The sequence below is a fragment of the Aspergillus lucknowensis genome (assembly GCF_044049455.1).
Source record: "Aspergillus lucknowensis strain CBS 449.75 chromosome Unknown BJX67scaffold_4, whole genome shotgun sequence".
In the NCBI taxonomy this organism is placed as follows: domain Eukaryota; kingdom Fungi; phylum Ascomycota; class Eurotiomycetes; order Eurotiales; family Aspergillaceae; genus Aspergillus; species Aspergillus lucknowensis.
This window is the reverse complement of record NW_027263548.1, coordinates 660456-682268: the sequence shown is the minus strand read 5'-3', so window position 1 is coordinate 682268 and position 21813 is coordinate 660456. Positions and strand designations below refer to the sequence as shown.

The 21813-nt window shown below is 50.4% G+C and overlaps 9 protein-coding genes across 9 annotated transcripts; 7 read left to right on the top strand and 2 right to left on the bottom strand.

Moving 5' to 3' along the window:
* Nucleotides 1-208: 208 nt before the first annotated feature.
* BJX67DRAFT_217848 (uncharacterized protein) lies at nucleotides 209-1466 on the top strand. Its single transcript, XM_071025680.1, has one exon. The coding sequence runs from the start codon at nucleotides 465-467 to the stop codon at nucleotides 1104-1106; it is 642 nt and encodes a 213-aa protein (XP_070890110.1). The 5' UTR covers nucleotides 209-464; the 3' UTR covers nucleotides 1107-1466.
* Nucleotides 1467-3864, top strand: BJX67DRAFT_217811 (uncharacterized protein). The gene is made up of 3 exons (XM_071025677.1): nucleotides 1467-3062; nucleotides 3177-3484; nucleotides 3542-3864. Exons 1-3 carry the CDS (start codon nucleotides 1826-1828, stop codon nucleotides 3578-3580), a joined length of 1584 nt encoding a protein of 527 aa, XP_070890109.1. The 5' UTR covers nucleotides 1467-1825; the 3' UTR covers nucleotides 3581-3864.
* Nucleotides 3865-4148: 284 nt separating this feature from the next.
* BJX67DRAFT_377733 (uncharacterized protein) lies at nucleotides 4149-4559 on the bottom strand (the record flags this gene model as incomplete). The annotated part of the gene is made up of 1 exon (XM_071032178.1): nucleotides 4149-4559. The coding sequence occupies one exon, from the start codon at nucleotides 4557-4559 to the stop codon at nucleotides 4149-4151; it is 411 nt and encodes a 136-aa protein (XP_070890108.1).
* Nucleotides 4560-5734: 1175 nt separating this feature from the next.
* BJX67DRAFT_369964 (putative respiratory complex assembly protein Rmp1) lies at nucleotides 5735-9579 on the top strand (the record flags this gene model as incomplete). The annotated part of the gene is made up of 6 exons (XM_071030845.1): nucleotides 5735-5779; nucleotides 6034-6446; nucleotides 6537-7096; nucleotides 7283-9356; nucleotides 9390-9492; nucleotides 9523-9579. The coding sequence occupies 6 exons, from the start codon at nucleotides 5735-5737 to the stop codon at nucleotides 9577-9579; spliced, it is 3252 nt and encodes a 1083-aa protein (XP_070890107.1).
* A 279-nt stretch (nucleotides 9580-9858) lies between these two features.
* BJX67DRAFT_343670 (phosphatidylinositol-3-phosphatase YMR1) lies at nucleotides 9859-12891 on the top strand. Its single transcript, XM_071028174.1, has 3 exons — nucleotides 9859-10191; nucleotides 10270-10752; nucleotides 10815-12891. Exons 1-3 carry the CDS (start codon nucleotides 10168-10170, stop codon nucleotides 12558-12560), a joined length of 2253 nt encoding a protein of 750 aa, XP_070890106.1. The 5' UTR covers nucleotides 9859-10167; the 3' UTR covers nucleotides 12561-12891.
* Nucleotides 12892-13074: 183 nt separating this feature from the next.
* On the top strand, nucleotides 13075-14377 carry BJX67DRAFT_343668 (40S ribosomal protein uS3). The gene is made up of 3 exons (XM_071028173.1): nucleotides 13075-13325; nucleotides 13482-13795; nucleotides 13949-14377. Exons 1-3 carry the CDS (start codon nucleotides 13172-13174, stop codon nucleotides 14282-14284), a joined length of 804 nt encoding a protein of 267 aa, XP_070890105.1. The 5' UTR covers nucleotides 13075-13171; the 3' UTR covers nucleotides 14285-14377.
* On the bottom strand, nucleotides 14316-17204 carry BJX67DRAFT_343664 (phenylalanine--tRNA ligase subunit beta). Its single transcript, XM_071028172.1, has 9 exons — nucleotides 16974-17204; nucleotides 16875-16915; nucleotides 16798-16817; nucleotides 16667-16743; nucleotides 16484-16613; nucleotides 16149-16415; nucleotides 15852-16093; nucleotides 14982-15787; nucleotides 14316-14913 (listed from the first exon to the last, which is right to left on the bottom strand). Exons 1-9 carry the CDS (start codon nucleotides 17024-17026, stop codon nucleotides 14750-14752), a joined length of 1800 nt encoding a protein of 599 aa, XP_070890104.1. The 5' UTR covers nucleotides 17027-17204; the 3' UTR covers nucleotides 14316-14749.
* Nucleotides 17205-17826: 622 nt separating this feature from the next.
* Nucleotides 17827-20785, top strand: BJX67DRAFT_389856 (protein phosphatase 2A structural subunit TPD3; the record flags this gene model as incomplete). Its single annotated transcript, XM_071034554.1, has 9 exons — nucleotides 17827-17889; nucleotides 17963-18068; nucleotides 18133-18284; nucleotides 18334-18792; nucleotides 18885-18999; nucleotides 19059-19203; nucleotides 19272-19372; nucleotides 19424-19761; nucleotides 19813-20785. 9 exons carry the CDS (start codon nucleotides 17827-17829, stop codon nucleotides 20149-20151), a joined length of 1818 nt encoding a protein of 605 aa, XP_070890103.1. The 3' UTR covers nucleotides 20152-20785.
* BJX67DRAFT_217580 (ferric reductase-like transmembrane domain-containing protein) lies at nucleotides 20461-21785 on the top strand. The gene is made up of 2 exons (XM_071025675.1): nucleotides 20461-20821; nucleotides 20921-21785. The coding sequence occupies exons 1-2, from the start codon at nucleotides 20524-20526 to the stop codon at nucleotides 21466-21468; spliced, it is 846 nt and encodes a 281-aa protein (XP_070890102.1). The 5' UTR covers nucleotides 20461-20523; the 3' UTR covers nucleotides 21469-21785.
* Nucleotides 21786-21813: the final 28 nt, after the last annotated feature.

The following is a 21813-nucleotide window of genomic DNA, read 5'->3' as shown; positions in this document are numbered from 1 at the left end:
TTGAGATCATCGCCGGCCAAGCAATTGCTTGTTCTTGGGCGCCGTATTCCTCCATACTCTGTCGGGCGTAGTGCGCTGGATTATTCCCCGCTTCGCCTGGATTTGCAGACGGGAGAATTGGGGAGTTGCAACGAAGCGACGAGGGCGAAATCCACAATCATGGACAGACCCGGAAACCCCTGCGCTGATTGCCCCCCGGCATTCGGTCGTTTGCCCATAGATTCTGGCAGAAATGGGTTCTCGCCTGGAATGGTTGAAAATAGGTGATTCCCAAGACATCTCTTCGGGGGTTGCTTTGCTTCTCCCGTTTGGCAGAACCTCCGTCCTTGGTGGCGAACTCTCTGCGCTTCTTGGAGAACTCCGAGTTGGCATTCTTCCAATTCCCCAATCCCCGCCTTTTCGGCTCCTCCAACGGGGGCGAAAACCAGATTTTTGGTGGGGAGCCTCCGCTTCAAAAGCCAATAATGCTAATTATATCTGCTGATCTAGACCCGCGTGTGCAAATGAAAGACAACCTTGGAAGCAGTGCATGGTGTGAGAAAACCCTCAAGTCGGCGAACCAGCCAGTTGCCATCGAAGAGCGAAGCCAAAAGAAAAAAAGGAAGAAAAGGAAGAACAAGAAGAAGAAAAGCAAAAAAGCCCCGAGAAATGCCTTTTCTTGCTTTTTCGTCCTGTTGATGTGCGTCTGCGGCAAACTGGTTGCATGTTGCTGCGTTCTTCACATGTTTTCCGAGAAGTCGTCCACGGTCTGTCGCCTTCGACCTCCACAGTGCACACGAACACAAAAATCGAACTCAAGGGCAATTATTGGGTTGTCTCCACTCAATTACCAGTTCCGGTGCCTTCGTCATCGACAACTGGGTCGAGAGACGATCGAAAGCATTCAGGGGAGACCTCGATCCCGTTGGCTCTTCTTGCACGAGAATGTGACAAGAAAGGACAACGGTCCCGAAAAGATGGGAGGAGGAACCCGCCAAGAAGCCTTCTTTCCAGAGTCTCCAACCGAGAGCAGTGGCCGAGAACAGGGGAATGCAGAAAGCTGTCTGCTTGATCCCATCTTCAACGCCGCCTTTTGGTTACGCCGCTTTTCGCTGATCAGCAAGTGAGTTGGAATTAACAGAGGAACTCAACGAGTGCCATCCAGCTTTCAAAGCATGAGGTGACGCGAGGCATGGCCAATCTTTTCCTTTTCGTCGAAAGGCTCTGAGCGAAATCAAGAGATCCAGACGCCCCTCATCTCGATATCCCGCCAAAGCGCAGTCAGGATTCGCAAGGATTTCCCAATCCAACATGCCCTTCTCCCCGCAAGACCCGGAAGACCCCATCGGGCCATCGCCTTCTCACAATCTGAGCCCGAGTTGCTTGACTCATTCTGACAGACAACGATGGCTTGTCTTGGTCAATCCCCAGTGCGACCAACGATGATCGTCATTCGTTGCCGTTACCTGACTGGGTAATAGCGGCTCCCCAGGTCCATGGCGACCCTCTTGATTCATCGAATATCGCAATTACCGGGTGCTAAACAGGAATAAACCCCGTCAGATCAGATCCAAGACACCCCCATTGTCGTCGGTCGGGCAGGGCAACTGGGGCTCGAAGCACGGAACAATCCAGAGTAATTTAGAGTGAGATAGGCGGCGTCTCACCTCACATGCGGAGATTATCCACACAGCTCGGCTCCCCAGACTGCGTTGCGAGCGGGGGAACTTGGACCCAGCTTCCAGTATAAAGGACCCAATCAGTCTCCCTTTCTTTCTAGTTTCGCTATCCCCGCTGTCAATTGCTGGTCGAAACCCCTGCGAAGTGTAGACAGAGACTCAGAACGATGCGTTTCTCTACGATTCTCCCGGCGCTTGTGCTTTCCAGCACAGCCCTGGCAACACCGGCCCAAGTCTCCCCATCACAGGAAGCTGGTGGCCCCAAAGACCAGTCCATTGCACAGGCTCCCACAGGCACTGCAGCGGATTCGACAACGACCACCGTTGCAGAACCGACTCAAACAAGGAGCACTCAAACAACGAGCGAGGACGACGATTCGGGCGGCATCTTGGGCGGCATCCTTAATCCGGCAGACTCTGATACCTCCGATGAGACTGATGCTGCCACCGAATCTCCAAGCCCGACCACTTCAGTGACAAAGGTGGAAGCTACTGGGCAAAGCACGACACTAAGCACGCCAAAGAGCACCGAAACCTCTGGCAACAGTCCGCTCGAAGGACTGATTCCAGATGGAACAACCGGGAACCCACTCGAAGACCTAGGAAATCTCCTTGGAGGAGTTTCCGGTCTCCTATCCCCTACGCTCCTGCGGGATATAGAATCGTTCTTCCACCACATCGCGTATCTGCTTGACGACAAGACAACTGAACAGACCAAGAATCTGCTCAATGTCGCATCCGGGTTGTTGACCCAGTCTCTTATCGACAAGCTTGAAAGTCTTGTCGACAACGCAGTGCACCTGTTGACACCAGACTTCGTGGATGAGACTAAGAAATTGATTAAGGCTGTTGGACCCCTTTTGACCCCTGATCTATTCAAGGAAATCTCCAGCTTGTTGGAGAACGCCAACAAACTCCTGACTGCCGAGTTCGTCAAGGAGGTCAACACATTGATCGGAAACGCCAATAATTTGTTGACGGCCGAGTTTGTGAAGGAAATTCGACAGTTGCTCGAGGTTGCCAGTCCCCTCCTGACACCCGAGATGATCAAGGAACTGATCACCCTGGTCAACAACGCGATCACCTTGCTCAGCGCGGACTTCGTCAAGAACACCAAGGGATTAATCAACAATGTGGCGCCAGTGATTACACCCGGCCTCCTTGCTGAAGTCGGCAGCCTACTTGGCAACGCGAATGACCTACTCACCCCAGAGTTCGTCAAGGACACCAGTGGCCTGATCTCCGAGCTTAGCCCTATGGTCGATGACGGCCTCCTCAAACAGGTCGGAGGCCTCCTTAACAACGCCAACAACCTGCTTACACCCAAGTTCGTCAATGAGACATCCGGTTTGATCAGCGATATCTCGCCTGTCATCACACCCGAACTCCTTGCTGAAGTGGGCAGCCTCCTTAACAACGCCAACGATCTCCTCACACCAGAGTTCGTCAAGGACACCGGTGGCCTGATCTCTGAGCTTAGCCCTATGGTTGATGACGGCCTCCTCAAACAGGTCGGAGGCCTCCTTAACAACGCTAACAACCTGCTTACGCCGAAGTTCGTTGATGAGACATCCGGTTTGATCAGCGATATCTCGCCCGTCATCACACCCGAACTCCTTGCCGAAGTGGGCAGCCTCCTTAACAACGCCAAGGATCTCCTCACAGCCAAGTTCGTCCATGAGACAAGTGGTCTTATCGATCAAGTCGCGCCGGTCATTACTCCCGAGTTGCTCGGACAGGTCGGCGGTCTCCTGGGCAATGCCAATGAGCTACTCTCGAAGAAGTTTGTCAACGAGACACAGACTTTGATTGAAGACGCCTCGGAGGTAAGCTTTACGACAAAACCCCATTCCTTGAAATGTTTTCGCTAACATTCCTCTTAGTTGCTTCCCGCTCTAGTCCAGATCTTGGGCAATCTGTGAAACAGTTTTCAATCTCAAACTTGTAAAGACCATGATTAATGGACAATGAATTTCTTTTCCATGCTGATATGAATAATCCTGTTTATGTGACGATACGAGCCCGCCGATGTTCCATACGTCATGGAAATAATGCATTATAATGGAAGTCTTGAATTTCGAATGCTCGTGCGAGGTATATTTGCAAATATCAACGCGTGGTAGCGGCTGTAGTTGTATGTAACAGGTGCAATTGCCCGGGTAGAGTTGAGTATTTCGAGTTGCATAGTTCAATCAAACAATAATATCACAGAGAACTGAACTGAATGTTCCAGTTACTGCTGCTCTCCCACTTGCACCCCCGCTTGTGCGCAGAGGTAATGGTCAAATATGACAGCGGGCAGGGCCTCTGTCGAGGGTATAGATTGAGCGCAAGGAAGTAAAGCATTGTCCAGGATAGTATTCGAGGCTATATCCGGTTCTTCCGCGCCCGGGGATCCGGGAGCGATAGATTGCTTCCTTCACAAGCGTTGTCCCGTGACTGATTCCCGGGATCGAAGCTTCCAATAACCAGGCTACCTGGATGGATATCTTATGTCGGTAAAGCCGAGGACTTTCCGTCCTGGTACTTGGAAAGGACTTTCAGCTCCATATTCCGCTCTTTGATTTTCTTGTCCATCGTCTTCTGGACCTCCTCGCGCTTCCTCTCGGCATCTTCCAGCTTCTGTTTCAGCTCTCTAGCGACTTGTTCCTGCGCTCTCAATGCGGCTTCAGGGGTGGGGAATTGTTTGCGCAGTTGTTCTACCTGAGCTCGCACATCTTCAGGCTCGATTGAGGCACATGTCACTGGGTGGTAGCGATACGTTGGGAGCTCGTGCGGCAATCGTATGTCGGGGAGAAGCTCATGTATTGGGGTGGTACGGGTGGGCGAGTCCAGGGGAATCGGGATCGAGTCGGGGGAGGACGCGGGCTCAGAGGGAGGAGACAGAAGGTGTTGATTCATCATGGCTTGTCGCGAAAGACACGAGGTTGGTGCGGAATTACGATCCGACAGACTGGATAATCATTTTGCCCTCGTTTCCCGAGCGGTAAGTTTCTGCTAGCTGTTGGTACTCACCGCCTTTTGATAGAGTCCAAGTGCCGCAAGCCAACAGAGACCAACTGTTTCTCATCAAGATCAATGCCAGTACAGTGATGCTCGACATTGGTCTGAACCCCAAACACTTGTCAATTGTTTGTTTGCTCCACCACCAGAAACTTGGCATAAGTAGTTTAGTGGGCTATTTTCAACCTTCTTTGTACGTGTCCTTGCTATCTTTGAGGGTGGGGGCAATACCACGCAATGATGTCCTTGAATGCCCTTTTTATCAGATACCAGCAACAATTCCAAGCGGGAATTTTTTCCTGGGCTGAGGTCAAACAATGTATTGGGGGACATAGTATATGAAATTTACCATCATTCAGGAGTTCAAGCTTGTGAGAGCAATACCTGGAACAAGTATCCAGGCCAAATAAAGCACGCGGGTCCTAGTTGATTTACCTGTTTGCTAGTTGGAAGATGCAATCAAGCATAAAGGACCTTGCCAAATCAGAATATAGAGAATTGGTTTGCTTAGCCCTTGAATCATATTACAGAGACAACCACAAGTTTTAGGTGTAAAGTAAGGTTAATCTACTACTAGACTTTACAGCTGACAACAAGGTAGATATGTGATTATATCATGAAGACTTGCCCTCGATACAATAACATTATAGCCACTTAGCTGATTGACGCCTGCTGTGATACCATCCATCAAGTCACACACATGGTAAACGCCAATAGATTATGTCAAAAGGAAACCCGCCGTAGTCTGCTCAACAGAGGCCAACATGTTTAAGGATTTAATAAAGAAGCTTCCGTACTATCATAACAGATGCAAAACTCTGTAATAATAAGGCATACTACAATCTGTCAAAGATTTGAGTAAATATATGCAAAAATCAAATACTGCACAACTTTATGTTTTCGAGAAAAAGAACATTACAGCTGCCCTTATTTGAACACGGGGCACGCTCAATAAAACAGGTACTAGTAATCACGCTAAGATTTTACTGGTGGGGCTAACAAACACCCATGGACATGACAAGCATTTGAAGAGTCAGACCAATTTCAAGCATCACTGTTAGAGAATCCACTTCATGAAATCAGGCCGCCGAAAACTTTACTGGATATGCAGGCGTTTGGTATGTCATCTTCTTTTTGCATATCCATCTTCTTTCGACCCCAACTGCCACCTGCGATGACTTCATTGCTTCAACGTCCTCCTGGCTGACTATGAACCACAAGTCCCCAAAAACCGAAGGGCAAGTTCTTCCGTCACATTGGGACTGAAACATAGTAATCAGTTTATAGCCTAAGTTTGAGTTGATCCTTCGAGTGAGCCTTGCTTCCTTCCGATCATGCCGCGTCCGCCGCTGACCCCTCGCCCAAATCCCAGATCATCGACCTCAATAATATCCCGCTCGTTAGCGGAACGGCATATATAAAATGGCGCTTACCTTCTTCAAATTCGAACGAACATCACGGGGCCACCGATAAGGCACTCATTGTTGACCATAGAGCATCCTGGAATTACGAAAGGACACTGCAGCTCAGACTGACCATCGATCGAGACCACACGCTTCATGAATGTGAAATCCAATTCGACGTTATACAGGAGTTTTCTTCCGGAGGCCATGTTGAAAAAAACCTTCTGGGAAGGGTTAAACTCAATCTCTCCGAGTATGTGGATAAAAGCGACGATGACGAGGGAATCGTCCGACGATACCTGATGCAAGATAGCAAGATCAACAGCACGCTCAAAGTTGGGGTGGTCGTGCAGCAAACGGAAGGAGATCGGAACTTTACAACGTATGACTCTTTGCTGGGTTTTTCTTCTCTTCTCTTCTCTTCTCTTCTCTCTCCCCGCTCTTCCTAGTTCTCATTAATGACCATTTCTAGGCCACCTTTGAAGTCAGCCATGGCTTTCGGGGGGATCACGGGAGTTGTCGCGTCGGAACAAGCCGAGGCTGACGATATGGGTCAGTTGCCTTCGATCAACACCCAGAGCAGGGAAGTTGCCGATATGCAGGAAATGTACCGACGCACATTGGCAGCTTCCTGGACCTCTCACTCCGACGACCCACCCGCAGATAAATTGATCGAGGAACTATTCTGCGGAAGCGTTGGCTGGGCGGATCCGCGCGGTTCAGACTCTCTAACCCAAGCTGAAGGCCATCCCAATGAACGCTCCCCTAGCTGCGATCCCGGGACCACAGAACAGACAGGGTCGCGAAGACTTTTGTCCCCAGGTTTTGAGAGGCGAGCGAGAAGCTCAAGTCGACATCGCAATGGCAACAAAGCACGAGACTTTCCGCCAACCATTGTACCTTCGGGGAAGAGTGGGGGCATTGAACGCCAGCTTTACGATAATATAAAGGGCAAGAATTGGAGGAATCGTAACACAGAGCAAGAACTATCCGAATTTGATGTACGCGATGACTTACGGAGCTGGGAGATCAGTAACAAGCAATAATAATGATAGTTTCCCAGTCCATATATAGCGAAATATGCTCAATAGTCTATCAGTTGCTATCGATAAGACAGCACAGAACCTAAGCTATTCCATTTCTGGATTAGTTTACTCCGGATTCTTGAAGCTCCAACGCCTCGTTCCCCAAAATTTCAAGCAATCCTTTCCTGGCCAGTCTGGGTCTTCCCAATGCTTTCTCTATCTTTCAAGCATGCGCGAGGCCTTTTCAACAGCCGCTTGACCTCAGTATGCCCGATTAATACAGTATCTTCCTCGTTTCCGCCGCGTCGCATCCATGCCCGATACCAGAGTACCGCCGGTTCAGGAGACGATTCACACGGCCAAGTTCGCGACAATCTATATTCCGCATTGAAACGTCGAAATAGAAATAAAAGGGGAGATAAGATACGCAAAGTTGAGCTTGAAGTGCCTACCCTGGGAACTCCAGCTCAAGTCATTGTCCTCCATGAGGCAAAGCGGCGTCCAAAATCCAGTACCAATTTGGACCAAGCCAAAACGGATGCAGGTGCAGACGAAAATGAACTTCCGTTCATTTTGAGGCATGTCGATCAAGATATTGGCGCTGATCGTTTTATGTCAACCATCGAAGGTCTTCGCCTACCCTATGAACCACAAAGCAAGCTCGCTGCTTCCGATTGGGAAGTCCTCCGAAGCAGGCTGCGGTCCTCCTTCTCTTCGTTGCAGCTTTCCGAGTACATCTCTAAACATTCAGAAACCGGCCATAATACGGGCTGGTTCTCGAATCCTGCGGTTTGGAGGCCGGGGACTTCCCATATGTTTGAGAAGGACTCTGTTTCTACAGAAACGGTTGGCAGTAGGGTTGCGACGTCCAAGAATCTCAGGAAAAAAGACCGTCTGGCGGAGCAGATTCTCCGGGACTGTTGGAAGCTTGAAATTTCCAATGAGACTGGACAGTTAGATGTCCACATCCCCAACCACACCTTATCACTACTTCTCGCCTCAGAGCACTTCTCCTTCGAGGAATTGGCCAGCTTACATGAAGCAAAGATTGATGTTTCACACGCACTAGGGCTTGTAAGAGTCACGGGGAAACGTCGCCCGTGCGAATCTATATGTGAAATGATACACGATGCTACAAACAGGATACGACAAGAAGAAACCTATCTCCTCTCTCCAAGCGGTCCGGGACCGGGGACTATCAGTCGTCGCATTCTCACTGTTGGCTTCCTGTCATGGGTCGAGGAGACATACAAAGTCTCATTAGAGCGAAGTCCATCGCAGCCCCCAAGCCGGATATACTATCTTCTTGAGAACAAACTAGGTGCAGAGAATGCCCGGAGAGCCTTGAACCTTGCCATCAATAAGGCCCGGTCGCCTCCCGTCCCGTTTAGCACCTATATGTCCGCGTCCGAGTTATTCGAAACCCATGTCGTCAATGTCGAGGATACTGCTGCATGGCCCGATCGAGCAAAGCCATGGTTCCGATGGGGAACGCCGCCAAAGCAAGATATGTCTACGCGTCACTCCGAACTTTTCTTCAACAAGCGCCAATCCGCTCTTTCAGATGAGCTTTTTAAACTGCTTCGACAACCAAGTTGTCTGAACACCTGGTCTGGGTCAGTCCCTGAGGTCCAGGAGTCCGTAACAGCTGCAGTCGGCAAAAGCCTCTTCTTACGCAAGCCCAGCTTCGAAGAAGGGCAGGTGAGCGCTTCTCAGCTAGGCAATATGTCACTTCCAAGAACATTTATCAACCACGTTCCTCGGGCGACTCAAATTCTTCGCTTGTTGACGCCACGCGTCGCGGCAGAACGTACGAAGTCTCATCGCATTCGGCTTGTGCCATCTGCCCGCTTTGCCGAGAATTTCCCGCAGCTCGAGTTAGAGATTGCATCTACGGCAGACAACACCTCCGGACACGGATATGAGTGCGTTCTTTGCAGTGCGAAAGCTGTCTTGGAGGAAAACAGCGTCGACTATCTACTCCCTGAAACCACATCGGACATTCGATTCACGAGAAAGTTGACCCATGAGCTGGTAGTCGGGTCTCAGAAAATCCGTTCTCTGGAGACTGTTCGGATCAACCTACGAGATTGCCTCAACTGGGGCATCACCAATGATAGTGAAGTTCCATTGCCTGCGTTCGCCTCAATCACTCTGCCAGCTTATCTTCTCCGGTCTCCCCTTGGGGAATTAGATTCGAACGGGTGTGCTACAGCAGAGTACCTATACCTACCGGTGAATGACGTTCGAGGAACGCAGATCCACCAGTACGGGTTCAGAGACCACAAACTCTTCTTTAGCTCTTGCGAAGGCGGGCCATTCAACCCCCCCACCTCGGACGATCTCTTTCTACAATTAGATCTTGGAACCGGGAACTTGGCGGATAGCAGTCCGTCGAGTTCGGTTCCCTCTACTCGGCCCCCTCATGAGCAGTTTCATTCCTTCTACAACGCGGCTTGCTCTTTGGCGTTTGAAATCGATTTGGTTTGATATCTAATGAACTACCTTTGACAGGCGGTTAGAGGTTCAATTTGGCGTTTCATGGTCTGTGTAGCTGAGAAAGGATTGTGATCATCTCGATGTATATTAAAAGCGAATGTGTAAAGTGGTGTGTGATAGGAGCGAAATATATATAGAACGGACTCTTTTCCCGGAAAAGCTTTCCACAGCAAGCGGAAGCGCAAAGAAAGCGGACGCACATAGATAGCATTTCAAAATCTGACTCAAGTCTATAATTGACAATAACAACGAATACGAGTCCTTTGTTCTCGAGAAATGCCCAATGTTTGGGATTGTAGGCCCAAGCAATGCATCGAAAGAAGGGGCCAATCCAAAGGCCTGACGTAGTGCCACCGAGCGACTGAGAGGGGCTGCCACAGAGTCCGTGCAACTGGCGCCGAATCTGACTCTATCCTCAGACCAAAACTCTCTTCCGTTATACTTACTGCGAGATCGTCCTACAACTTTAGATCCGTTATTTCGAATCTCAGACCTTATCCAACTGGACTTGAACCAGCCAATCCCGCCCAACGCGCAACCCAGCCATGACAGCTAGACCGACCCGCTTGTAGTAAAGGCATGGAGAAAACACGGGTAGCTAAGGTGTGTGAAAGCTCAGCCGGGGAATTTAGTCTATAAGAGTCCTTGCCTGTATACTAATCGATTTTACTTCCGCCGCAGGTTGAAGATGTGACCTTAGCACGCCGTGGAGAACAAGTCGTCGGAACCCTTCATCTCACCCCGCACCATATTATCTTTTCCCATATCCCTCCCCAACCCGTCAGTACGCAGGCGCAAGGCGCGGTCGTCAGGCCAAGGGAACTTTGGATCACGTACCCCATCATATCGTTTTGCACCTACCGCCCTACTCCCGCCGTTTCACGCCAACCGTCCTCAATCCGCTTGCGATGTCGAGATTTTACATTCGTCTGCTTCTACTTTACGGCGGAGAGCAGGGCTAGAGACGTGTACGAAAGCATAAAATCGTGGACTTGCAAGATCGGACGAGTGGATAGGCTCTACGCTTTCAGCTTTCAGCCGCCTACGCCCGAGCGGGAGCTTGATGGCTGGGGCCTCTATGACGTCCGCAAGGAGTTGGCGCGACAAGGCGTAGGTCGTGATGGCTGTGGTTGGCGCATATCTCAGATAAACTCTGATTATGGGGTATGTATCTCTCTAGAAAAATCACTGCTCGGTTTCCCGTTATTAACTACTTCGCCTTCTAGTTCTCTCCGACCTATCCTGCCCTTTTCGCTGTGCCGAATAATATTTCAGACAACACGATCAATTACGCCGGAAAATACAGATCTCGCGCTCGAATACCAGTGTTAACGTATCTGCATCCTGTCAACAATTGTTCAATCACAAGAAGCTCCCAGCCGCTCGTTGGGTTCCGTGGGAACCGAAGCATCCAGGACGAGAAGCTCCTAGCAGCAATTTTTGCGACCACGCGGTCAGAGCGGCCGCTAGCCAACTTCACCCCACCGAATCTAGAATCCGAATCCTCATCATCAACGCAAGGCGAACCGCCCTGTAGCCAGACCCTGTCGGAGATCACAGATGCCGAAGAATTAGAAGACAAGCTTCTTGCGTCGGTTGAGGAACCGGAAGATAGACCTCACATATATGGTGCACAACAGCATAATCTTATTGTTGATGCGCGGCCTACCGTCAATGCCCTAGCCATGCAAGCCGTTGGCCTGGGCTCGGAGAACATGGACAATTACAAGTTTGCTACAAAAGCATACCTTGGGATTGATAACATCCATGTGATGAGGAATTCTCTTAACATGGTGGTAGACGCGCTCAAAGACTCTGACCTAACGCCGCTGGGACCGAACAGGGATCAACTAACAAAGAGTGGCTGGTTGAAACATATCTCTGGCATCTTGGAGGGCGCTAGCTTAATTGCCCGGCAAGTTGCCCTCCAGCACTCACACGTATTGATTCACTGCTCGGATGGCTGGGATCGCACAAGTCAGTTGAGCGCCCTAAGCCAGATTTGCCTTGACCCATACTACCGGACGATGGAAGGTTTCATGGTGTTGGTCGAGAAGGACTGGCTTTCCTTCGGCCACATGTTCCGCCAGCGAGCGGGGCACCTAAATAGCGAAAAGTGGTTCCAAATTGAGAACGAAAGGATCGGAGGCGATTCAGGACGTGGCTCTAGCGAGACCAGCGGCGCTGGCAAAGCTCTTGAAAATGCATTTCTCAGCGCCAAAGGCTTTTTTAATCGAGAAAACACCAGTCGTGATTCACTTGGAGAGACGGATGCGGAAACCGGGGAATATGAATCTGACAACCCCGGATCGAAGAAATTCTCTCCCACACCAAGAACCGTTGTTGCGGAGAAGGAAATCACCAACCCGAAGGAGACAAGCCCTGTCTTTCATCAGTTTCTCGATGCGACCTACCAAATGCTTTACCAATACCCGACACGGTTCGAGTTCAATGAGCGGTTTCTACGGCGGTTACTTTACCACCTGTATTCCTGCCAGTATGGGACATTTGTCTTCAATAGTGAAAAAGAACGTGTGAATATGAAAGCCAAAGAACGGACGCGAAGTGTGTGGGATTACTTCATTGCTCGGAAAGAGCAGTTCCTAAATCCCAAGTACGACCCCAATATTGACGACAACCAACGAGGCAAAGAACGTTTGGTCTTCCCCCAAATCGACGAAGTTCGGTGGTGGAGTCAAGCTTTTGGCCGGACGGATGTGGAAATGAATGGAGGGCACTTGACTGGTGCTTTCCAAGCCAGTTCTCTCGAGGAATCGGGAACAGAAAGAGCACCAGTAGTGACAGGCGTCCAGACGGCCAATCAAAGTCTCGATGTTGGTGTTACTGGCAACCAGACTCCCCTACCCACGAACAGGTTGTCCGTAGTGACGTCCGGGATCTCTAGCCTGTCTTTCTCCACCGGCAAGGAGAAAACTCGCGGGATCAAGCAGGTTGGAGTTGAGATGCAATGAATATACCATGGAGACACCGGAAGGAGCAAAACTCGTCTTGTACTAGGCTTGGTGTTCCTTTTGATGTATTTACATTGATCGACGGGACATATCTAAGGAGACTTCAGGCACTAGCAGTTGAGCACCAGTTGACCCCTGACCCTTGCTTTCCAGTTGAGCCCTCGATGCTGGGTAGCTGGCCCTTCAGTCCGTATCTCTTGTTGTTAGTGTAGAGCTACGGAATATCGCGAGCTACGCTTCTTATGTGTGATAGAGCAGAAGGCAATTATATTATTAGCGGCCGAGGAGAAGTCGCTACGCTACCCTTGCGTGCGCCGTCCATCGCCTTTCCACCATGTCTCTTTTCAATGGCAGAACGAAGCATGCAGTGGATGCTTGACTGCCTGGGGCAGCTCTGACGTCTTGGCTTTCTGGGAAAAGGAAGGCGCCGGCGGAGAGCAAGCGAGGGTTGAGCCCTAACCCAAATAGGCAGGAAAAGCCCTACCGTCGATAATTCCCCACTGACGCCGAACTTCAGAAAACTGACCTGACCTTTGAACGACTTCCAGCTTTGGTGCACCGCCCTATCACCGCGTCCTCGGCATTTTCTCGACAATCGCATAGACGCAACCATGGCCGCTGTTCAGGGAGCTATTTCGAAGCGCCGCAAGTTCGTCGCCGATGGTGTCTTCTACGCCGAGTTGAACGAATTCTTCCAGCGCGAGCTGGCTGAGGAGGGCTACTCCGGTGTCGAAGTCCGTGTCACTCCCACCGTCACCGACATCAGTACGTTTGCCCGATTCTTCAAGATCAGTTCTTGTTTCAGGAGAATTTGGAGGGAGGGGAAAACAAGCAGGGATTCGAGGAAAATCAACAAAAGCCTAGGGGAATAGAAGAATATAGATGAACGTGATTGCTGACGGGTGTTCTCGTTTGCCATAGTCATCCGTGCCACGCACACCCAGGAAGTTCTCGGTGAACAGGGTCGTCGCATCCGCGAGCTCACCTCCCTCATCCAGAAGCGTTTCAAGTTCCCCGAGAACTCCGTTTCCCTCTATGCCGCGAAGGTCCAGAACCGCGGTCTGTCCGCCGTTGCTCAGTGCGAATCCCTCCGCTACAAGCTTCTCAACGGTCTGGCCGTTCGTCGGGCCTGCTACGGCGTGCTGCGTTTCATCATGGAGAGTGGTGCCAAAGGTTGTGAGGTTGTCGTTTCTGGAAAGCTGAGGGCTGCCCGTGCCAAGTCCATGAAGTTCACGGTACGTTCATGAATGGTACCTTCAATACACCAGCGGTTGGACTTTGTTCACCACAGTTGCGGCGCCGAAACGAAGTACATCTGGGAAATATGCTTCCAATGGTGATCTGGAATTCTCACGGAACCATTCGCTAACGACTACTTTTTTCCTCAGGACGGATTCATGATCCACTCCGGTCAACCCGCTAAGGAATTCATCGACTCTGCTACCCGCCACGTTCTCCTCCGCCAGGGTGTACTTGGTATCAAGGTCAAGATCATGCGCGGCTCCGACCCCGAGGGCAAGGCTGGCCCTCAGAAGACCCTCCCCGACTCTGTCACCATTATCGAGCCCAAGGAGGAGCAGCCCGTGCTGCAACCCGTCAGCCAGGACTACGGCGCCAAGGCTGTTGCCGCTCAGCAAGCTGCCGAACAGCAGCGCCTGGCCGAGCAACAGGCAGCGGAAGGCCACGAAGGCGGTGCTGGTGGCGAGACTTATCCGCAGGAGTAATCGGGTTTTCTCTTTAGGTCATGACTTTTCCTCTTAGTTCTTTTATCTACCCTATCTCCATGACCCAAAAATACAGAATTATACGAACTTCGACGAGTTTCCCCCTAGCGTGTCGTAGGAAGGTGGATGTCGTTGAGTGGTAGTGCCCTTGGAAAATAGGGTATAATACTGTTATTAGAAAGAGCCTAACGTCCGGCGACGACGATGGTATTCTTTGTGGGAAACGGGGGCGTACCAGCGACATCGGCGAGGTGGCCCTCAAGAAAGGATTGGACATCAGGCCAGGATAATGCACCTGCCTTCAATGGAGCACTCGAGTCCGGGTAATCCTTACTTCGTATAATCTTTTTCAAAAGGCTTCCAAGATCGTTTAGAAGTCACCATTTACAAAAGGTATCCAGCCAACACAGGATATAAATCTATTCTCTAAACTACCCATCCAATCTCCGCTTGAATCATCACGGCTCATAGGAAAGCCTCAATGTTGATTTCCAGAGTGCTGACGGGGTATTTCATTTCGTAGTTCTCCAACACGGTTGGGTGCAGGATACCAAAGGCACCGATCGTGTGGTCCTTGTCGCCGATGCGAAGATGGACTGAGGCGGCGTGGCCGGGGAAGAAGGTAGGGTCTGTATGTTTGCAACGAAATGAGTTAGGCAATGGTCCTAGAAAGGTAGAGAAGTGGTCAAAGGCTTACCGTTCAATTCCTCGATCCAGTAGTGCGACGCGCCTACTTCGGGATTCTCTAGGCCCTCCTCGCCAGTGATAAAAGCACTTTTCAGCATCGACATGATGCGGTCTAGGAGACCGTGCACGACTTCGAAACCGCTGGATTTTCCATACCATGCGGCAGCGAAGTGTCTCTCATTTCGGCTCTTACGCTCGAGCGATAGATCCTTGAAAGCTACATCACTGACCTCGAAGATCTTCATAGGGACGGAGTGCTGCTTGTTCTCGCGGATAGTTTTCAGAAGGCCCGGGAGAAGACTCGTGCGCACGACTTGGAACTCCATGGTTTTGGGGTTTGCAAGCTTGACAGCGATGTTACCATCATCCTTACGGTTAAGCCAGGCGAAGTTCTCGTCGTGAGAGCACAAGATCAAAGGCAGAACTTCCGACCAGCCTGCCATTGCAGCCTCCACGCGAACGATATCTGAGAGCTTATTGATCGGAAGGGGCTGGGCAATTGTTCCGGACTTGCTCGGGAAAGATCGCGGAAGCTTATTGAAGCCGTAGGCAATCGCAACGTCCTCCATAATATCTGCTTGATGAAGAACATCAGCGCGTGTGGGCGGGATGTGGACATCAACCAGATCTGAAGAGCTGGATGGCGTTGCATCGTAGGCCATCTTCTTCAACAGCTTGCAGATGTCCTCCTGAGAGAGCTGTAAGCCACAGCACTGGTTGAGATAGGATACTTCGGCTTGTGTGGTTCGTGGCGCGATATCGGGAGTTATCCTAGTTTCGTTATTGTGCTCAGAGACGACCTGGATAGGCTCAATACTATGCAAGATCGAATTAGCTGTTTAAGCATTGCCGAGAGTGGCAAGGGGACTTGGGATCTTACGTGAATGGCTCGGATGTATATTGGGAGAACATGGAAACCATGATCTTGTTAACTATTTCCACCTTTGTTTTATCAAGTGCTGTAATTTCGATGAAAACGTTCCTGGTGTTCAAAGTGATTTTTGAGTGGTCACCGTTGATGATAGGCGGGAGGGAACAGACGGTTCTCTGGGAGTCGTAAATGACCGGGTAAACAGGGGAGTCCCGGATGATATGGAGATATTTGCCCAGATGCTTGTCTTTCTGTCATGAGGGTCAGTAATGGAAGAGTTTTAATGGGAGACGAAGCCAGTCATACATCATAGAAGTCCATAAGCTCCTCGCCGTTCATCTCTTGGGTCTGATTGAGAGGGACAAAGCGAATGTCTCTCGGCGGGAGAGCCTCGTAGGTGAAAGGTCCCTGGATAGTGTCTAAGTCATGGGTACCAATGGAGACGAGCGTCCTTTGCCTCGCTAAATTCTGATGGAGTTTGTCTTGCAGAGCGATAAAGGATTCGTAGCGCGCCTGATCGAAGGTGACATTCCGTAGAATTGCGCCAGATACGAGTGGTCGAACTTTCATCGTCTATAGAACAATATCTCGTTAGTAGGCACACAAAAATATTCGAAAAGACCTTGGTGAGAGCCACCCACATCCTCTTTAACAATGATTTTCTGGAGCTCCCCACTCGGAGGCTCGATCAGTCTGTAATTAGGAAGCGGCTTTCGACCCAGAAATATGTTAAGCATGAGCGCAATTCCTTCAAAACACAACAAATCATATCTGCGGGAGCCCTTCAGTATATGCGCCTTCACGTTCCGATTTCTGATGCGTACCGATTCGCGGGGATTTCAATCTTGAGTTGTGGGGGTTCCTGCTTGCCATCCACGGTCGGCCGATCCGAGTTTGTGGTCTGCATTGCTTCAGCAGCTATCACTAAGACCAGCGAGGGGTGTGGAGGTTTTACATCTTCGTCGAGTTCAATACCTACGTGTCAATGCTGTCAGCGTAAAACCCTGCCAAGGTTGGTTTTGAGCAACATACCAAATTCAAAGCACAACTCGTCAAACTCTTCGGTGGTGTAGCTGAGAGATTATGCGTCAGAATCTGATCTTGCCCCGTCATACACACAGTTGCACATACTCTTTACCAAGCTCTTTAAAGAGCTCGGCCTTGTCAACTGAGATGGTGGGCATGGTGGGGAGGGGTTGAAATGAGTCAAATGTCGCCCGCAAAGGTGTGAGGAAATCTCCCGGAACGTGGGATTGGGGTGCCGGCCACACAAAGGGAGTATATGTGTTCCCAAGATCAAATGATTTTGTCGACTTCACCCCGTGGTTGGGTACAATTCCTCGACACAGAACTTCTGAGGCTTGGAGTCATACAAGTTTGAGAGGACTAAAGGCGGGCGCGGCACAAGCCACGTGCACCGCCACATTTATCACCCCTCACCGGCAAGAAATGGATACAAGCCACAGGCGAGGTGCAAAGCTGGGAACCGACCAACTGCCCCATCCGTTGTCTTCACAACAATATCCCATCCAGCGTCCGCGGAGCCACTCCGAGATTCCACCCTTAGCGATCCCATCATTGATTCTTTTTCCCTATTCAGCATCCCCTTTTAATTTGACGATTCACCGAGGTTAGTCCCTGCTCTCGCTCACCCTCAATTCCACTTTCGGGGTGTGCTGCTCCTTCTTGAACGTCTTGCGGCGGCCCAAACCCCACGAAACCTCGCCCCGGAACTTCATTGTCTGCTACCCCTTTCGCCGCCACGACGGCGCCCTCGACCGCCCAGGCTAATGTGAACCAGTGCAGCTGCTCGACTTGATTCATTCTTGTGCATTAGACCCTCGCTTCTTTGTCCCGCTCAGGAGGAAAAGTTACTCGCTGCGTTCGCGTGATATCAGTTGTCAGGGACTTGGACCAGCCACATCCTCGCCCTCTGGTCATCTCTTCAACTAAGACTATATCAGACTACGACAATACATTCGCAATGGAGGGCCAGGGAGAAAATGACGAGCTCTACCCTATTGCTGTTCTTATCGATGAGTTAAAGGTATCGGCAACCCTTTTGGATATGGGATTCTATTTCCTGCAAAGCTATTGTCACTGATTTTCGTGTCTCCTAGCACGATGATGTACTCCTCCGCCTCAATGCAATTCACCGCCTCTCCACTATTGCGTTAGCGCTTGGGCCTGAAAGGACTCGCGAGGAGCTCATCCCCTTCCTCGACGGTTAGTAATCGACACGGCGAAATAGGCTCGCGCTCCAGAATTGATATTAACTTCTGCGGCATAGACTCTGTCGAGGACGAAGATGAAGTTCTGACCGCACTTAGCGAAGAGCTGGGCTCCTTTATTGAATACGTTGGTGGGCCTGAATATGGGCACGTCCTTCTATCCCCGCTGGAGAATCTGGCGGCCATTGAGGAGCCCTTGGTCAGGGAAAAGGCAAGATATGGTAGCCCAGCGATCTTTCGTCTCGTCTGACGTATTTTAGGCTGTTGAATCCCTTAACAAGATCGGGGAGGAACTATCCGAAAAGCAGATCGAAGAATATTATGTTCCAATGGTCCAGCGCTTATCAAAGGCCGACTGGTTCACCTCGAAAGTCTCCGCAACCGGCCTTTACTGCGTTCCCTACAAGAAATCTTCCCATTCCTTGCAGCAGACGTTGCGCCAATACTTCGCTGGCCTTGTACGCGATGAAACCCCCATGGTCAGACGTCAAGCAGCCAACAACCTAGCGAAGTTCGTGAAGGAGATGACCACCCAAGTAGTCATTGACGAAATGATACCCCTTTTTCAGTACCTAGCCAGCGACGATCAGGATAGTGTGCGCTTACTTACAGTGGATAATCTCATTTCAATCGCCGAAGAAATTCCCAAGGAACAACAACCCAGTCATGGCGTGTTATTGACCTCCCTGCGGGGATTGTTTGAAGACAAAAGCTGGAGGGTTAGGTATATGGTTGCCGACCGGTACGAGAAGGTATGTTCTGCCCATCGCCCCACCACATCCGCTACCAAACGTTCTAACCGGGCTATTAGATCGCTAAAGCCGTCCACGAAGAAGTTGTAACTCGTGACATGGTCCCGTCATTTGTCAAGCTTCTAAAGGATACTGAGGCTGAAGTTCGCACTGCTGTTGCAGGGCAGATACCAGGTACATTCGCCTTCGTTCTTCAAAACGACCGCTGGCCAAGGTTGCTAAGCGTCAGACAGGATTCTGTTCTCTGATTGACCGGGAAACTTTGCTTAACGAAATAATGACAAGCGTAGAAGATCTCGTCTCAGATCCGTCTCAACATGTACGGGCAGCCTTGGGAACCCAGATTAGTGGACTTGCCCCAATTCTCGGAAAGGACGAGTGAGTGCAATCTGCATGGTTACGTACAACCGTTCCCTGAGTCTGGAATACTCACAAATCCGCTCCAGAACTATTTCCCACCTTCTCCCAATGTTCCTTCAGATGCTCAAGGATGAGTTTCCAGATGTTCGGTTGCATATCATCTCCAAGTTGGAGTTGGTCAACAATGGTGTGTCGCAAGCAAGCCCCCATAATCGAATCCCGCCGCTAACCGTCATAGTTATTGGCATCGAGCTCCTATCTCAGTCTCTTCTTCCCGCCATTGTTCAACTGGCAGAAGATAAACAATGGAGAGTTCGCCTTGCAATCATCGAATACATTCCTCTACTTGCCAGTCAGCTGGGTGTGAAGTTCTTCGACGAGCAACTCAGCGAGCTTTGCATGGGCTGGCTTGGCGATACTGTGTTTTCCATCCGAGAGGCTGCCACACAAAACCTGAGGAAATTAACGGAAGTATTCGGTGTTGAGTGGGCCAAGGGTTCCATCATCCCGAAAGTTATGGCAATGGGCCAACACCCTAATTACCTTTACAGAATGACAACGTGTTTCGCAATCTCTGTACGCAACCTGCCGCTTCATCGATGATTTATCTACTGACGATTCTTTCAGACACTTGCGCCCGTTGCTACTCTAGATATTATTGAGAACTCGATACTCCCAATCCTTGACAGACTCGTGTCAGACGATATCCCCAACATTCGGTTCAATGTCGCCAAGTCCTATGCTGTACTGATCGACACGCTGCGGCGTCTTCCTGCACAAGGCACTCTAGCGGATGTAGAAAAGGCGGGCAAGGCCGAGGCTCCCTCCTCAAAGGGCCAGGAACTTATTCAACAGAGTATACTCCCGAGTCTGGAGAAACTGCAAAGTGACGAAGATGTTGATGTTCGGTACTTTGCAACAACTGCCGCTGGCGGCCACGAAGAGGTCATGCAGACCTCACCGTAGGCTATGCCCAGTTGTGCAGATAAGTACGGCGCATTGAATGCGAGGGGGGCTCACACATCTTGGGGGGAATGTCAATCTAGTCAACTTAGAAGTAGTCGGGACAACTGACTGGGGTGAACTTCGCGGCGTTGCAAATGTAGATTTTTTGGCCCATACAAATGCTCCACCGAATACACTAAGCTTGCCATGGTTTGGTCTGCGCTGCTTGAGAAGCACCGTGCCTTGAGTTACTATCATCATGTGACTTCTCAGTTCCCGATTAATAATAATGCCGTGTGATGGACCGCTTGACGATCTCTCCTTTGAATCCCTCAGGCCTGTAGACAAACAGCCACAAGCTCCATCTCGGATCTACCGATTGGGTTTCGCAGGATGTCTCTATCATGGCCTTGGCAATTTGTCTCGCTGTCAGAGTCGGAAAAGCAACACCGTCGCGAGCTCCTCACGCTCCGAGGATATTACGCCCAGGCGTCTGTTCTCCTTGCTATCATTTTGCTTCGGACGTACATGGCGTTCCCGTCAATAGATCAGCCTCCTAGAGACCGTAGACGGCGACCATGGCTGGACTCGCCGCTCTTCGCAGCATGGTTTGAGACGCGAAGACAGTATTTCCTCTGCCTTGGCTGGCTCAGCTGGTTACTCTTTCTCTCCGTTTGGAGCACAGGCAATGGTAGGCAGATTTCTTGTTTTAGGTTATCCCCATTATTGGTGGCTACGGGCAGAAGGCCAGCTACGTGATACATGGGACTAACCACGCCTCTATATCCAGACTACTTGCACTTCACAAAGGCGTTGGGCCATGTTGGCCTATCTCAATTGCCGTTACAAGTGGCCATGTCACCCGCTTTCTATGTCACTTCTACACCAAGAGCATCATCCCTAGTGTCGGTTCTAACCTCCATCCCGCAGCCGACAGTGACTGCTTACCACCGCCTCTTCGCTCGCATCGTGATTGCTCCATTACTGGTCGGACACGCTTTTTGCTACTGTCTATTCTTCCTGCAATCAACCCACCCAGACTTTGGATCCTTGTTCGCCAAGCGCGTCCGTGACCCAGATGTGCAATGGGGTATTGCTGCGGTTAGTGTGGCTCTTTCTATAATGCTTTTTGCGCGGCCTGTAGGCGCGACCGGTGGTATATGGAAAGGCTCAATCATGGATCGCAGACGTGCCTTCTATATTGTACATATTATGTTGGTTGGAGCGTTGTGTTTTGGAGCTTTTTTCCACGTCGCTCAAGCGCAAGCGTTTGTGCTTGAATCATCGGCCATTTTCCTTGTGAACCTCGGGTGCTGCTACAAGACAGTGCAACGATGATTCGTTTTAGAGGCCCCCAACTTTTCCATATTTTAAAGGCTCCTCAACCGGAGGTGATGGCCGTGAGGTTGTTGGGAGGAGAGAAAACCAGGAAAGTTGAGAGGTTCGAGCTCGAGTTGGGCAACAGGAAGAGGGAATGACACCAATAATAGTTGGGTAATGATATTTAGCTGCTCAATCAAGCCCAAACATACTATTCAGAGACAGAGCGGTTGCTTCTGGTGTGCGGGGCTCATTGTTTTGGGCGGCTTGATTGTTGATATTTGCCCAGGCAACCAAGCACAGTCCTTCAGCGAGATTCCTCAGCAGTGTTCAACTTCAATATCGACAACTTTCCAAGATGCA

Coding starts and splice junctions, on each gene's coding strand:
- BJX67DRAFT_217811 (XM_071025677.1), top strand. CDS start 1,826: ATGCGTTTCTCTACGATTCTCCCGGCGCTTGTGCTTTCCAGCACAGCC. Junction 3,063..3,176: donor ACTCCTTGCTGAAGTGGGCA/GCCTCCTTAACA, acceptor AACAGGTCGGAG/GCCTCCTTAACAACGCTAAC. Junction 3,485..3,541: donor TGATTGAAGACGCCTCGGAG/GTAAGCTTTACG, acceptor CATTCCTCTTAG/TTGCTTCCCGCTCTAGTCCA.
- BJX67DRAFT_217848 (XM_071025680.1), top strand. CDS start 465: ATGCTAATTATATCTGCTGATCTAGACCCGCGTGTGCAAATGAAAGAC.
- BJX67DRAFT_217580 (XM_071025675.1), top strand. CDS start 20,524: ATGTCTCTATCATGGCCTTGGCAATTTGTCTCGCTGTCAGAGTCGGAA. Junction 20,822..20,920: donor CGTTTGGAGCACAGGCAATG/GTAGGCAGATTT, acceptor CTCTATATCCAG/ACTACTTGCACTTCACAAAG.
- BJX67DRAFT_343670 (XM_071028174.1), top strand. CDS start 10,168: ATGGAGAAAACACGGGTAGCTAAG. Junction 10,192..10,269: donor AGAAAACACGGGTAGCTAAG/GTGTGTGAAAGC, acceptor CTTCCGCCGCAG/GTTGAAGATGTGACCTTAGC. Junction 10,753..10,814: donor AGATAAACTCTGATTATGGG/GTATGTATCTCT, acceptor TTCGCCTTCTAG/TTCTCTCCGACCTATCCTGC.
- BJX67DRAFT_343664 (XM_071028172.1), bottom strand. CDS start 17,026: ATGCCCACCATCTCAGTTGACAAGGCCGAGCTCTTTAAAGAGCTTGGT. Junction 16,916..16,973: donor TTTAAAGAGCTTGGTAAAGA/GTATGTGCAACT, acceptor ATAATCTCTCAG/CTACACCACCGAAGAGTTTG. Junction 16,818..16,874: donor CGAGTTGTGCTTTGAATTTG/GTATGTTGCTCA, acceptor ATTGACACGTAG/GTATTGAACTCGACGAAGAT.
- BJX67DRAFT_343668 (XM_071028173.1), top strand. CDS start 13,172: ATGGCCGCTGTTCAGGGAGCTATTTCGAAGCGCCGCAAGTTCGTCGCC. Junction 13,326..13,481: donor TCCCACCGTCACCGACATCA/GTACGTTTGCCC, acceptor CGTTTGCCATAG/TCATCCGTGCCACGCACACC. Junction 13,796..13,948: donor CCAAGTCCATGAAGTTCACG/GTACGTTCATGA, acceptor TTTTTTCCTCAG/GACGGATTCATGATCCACTC.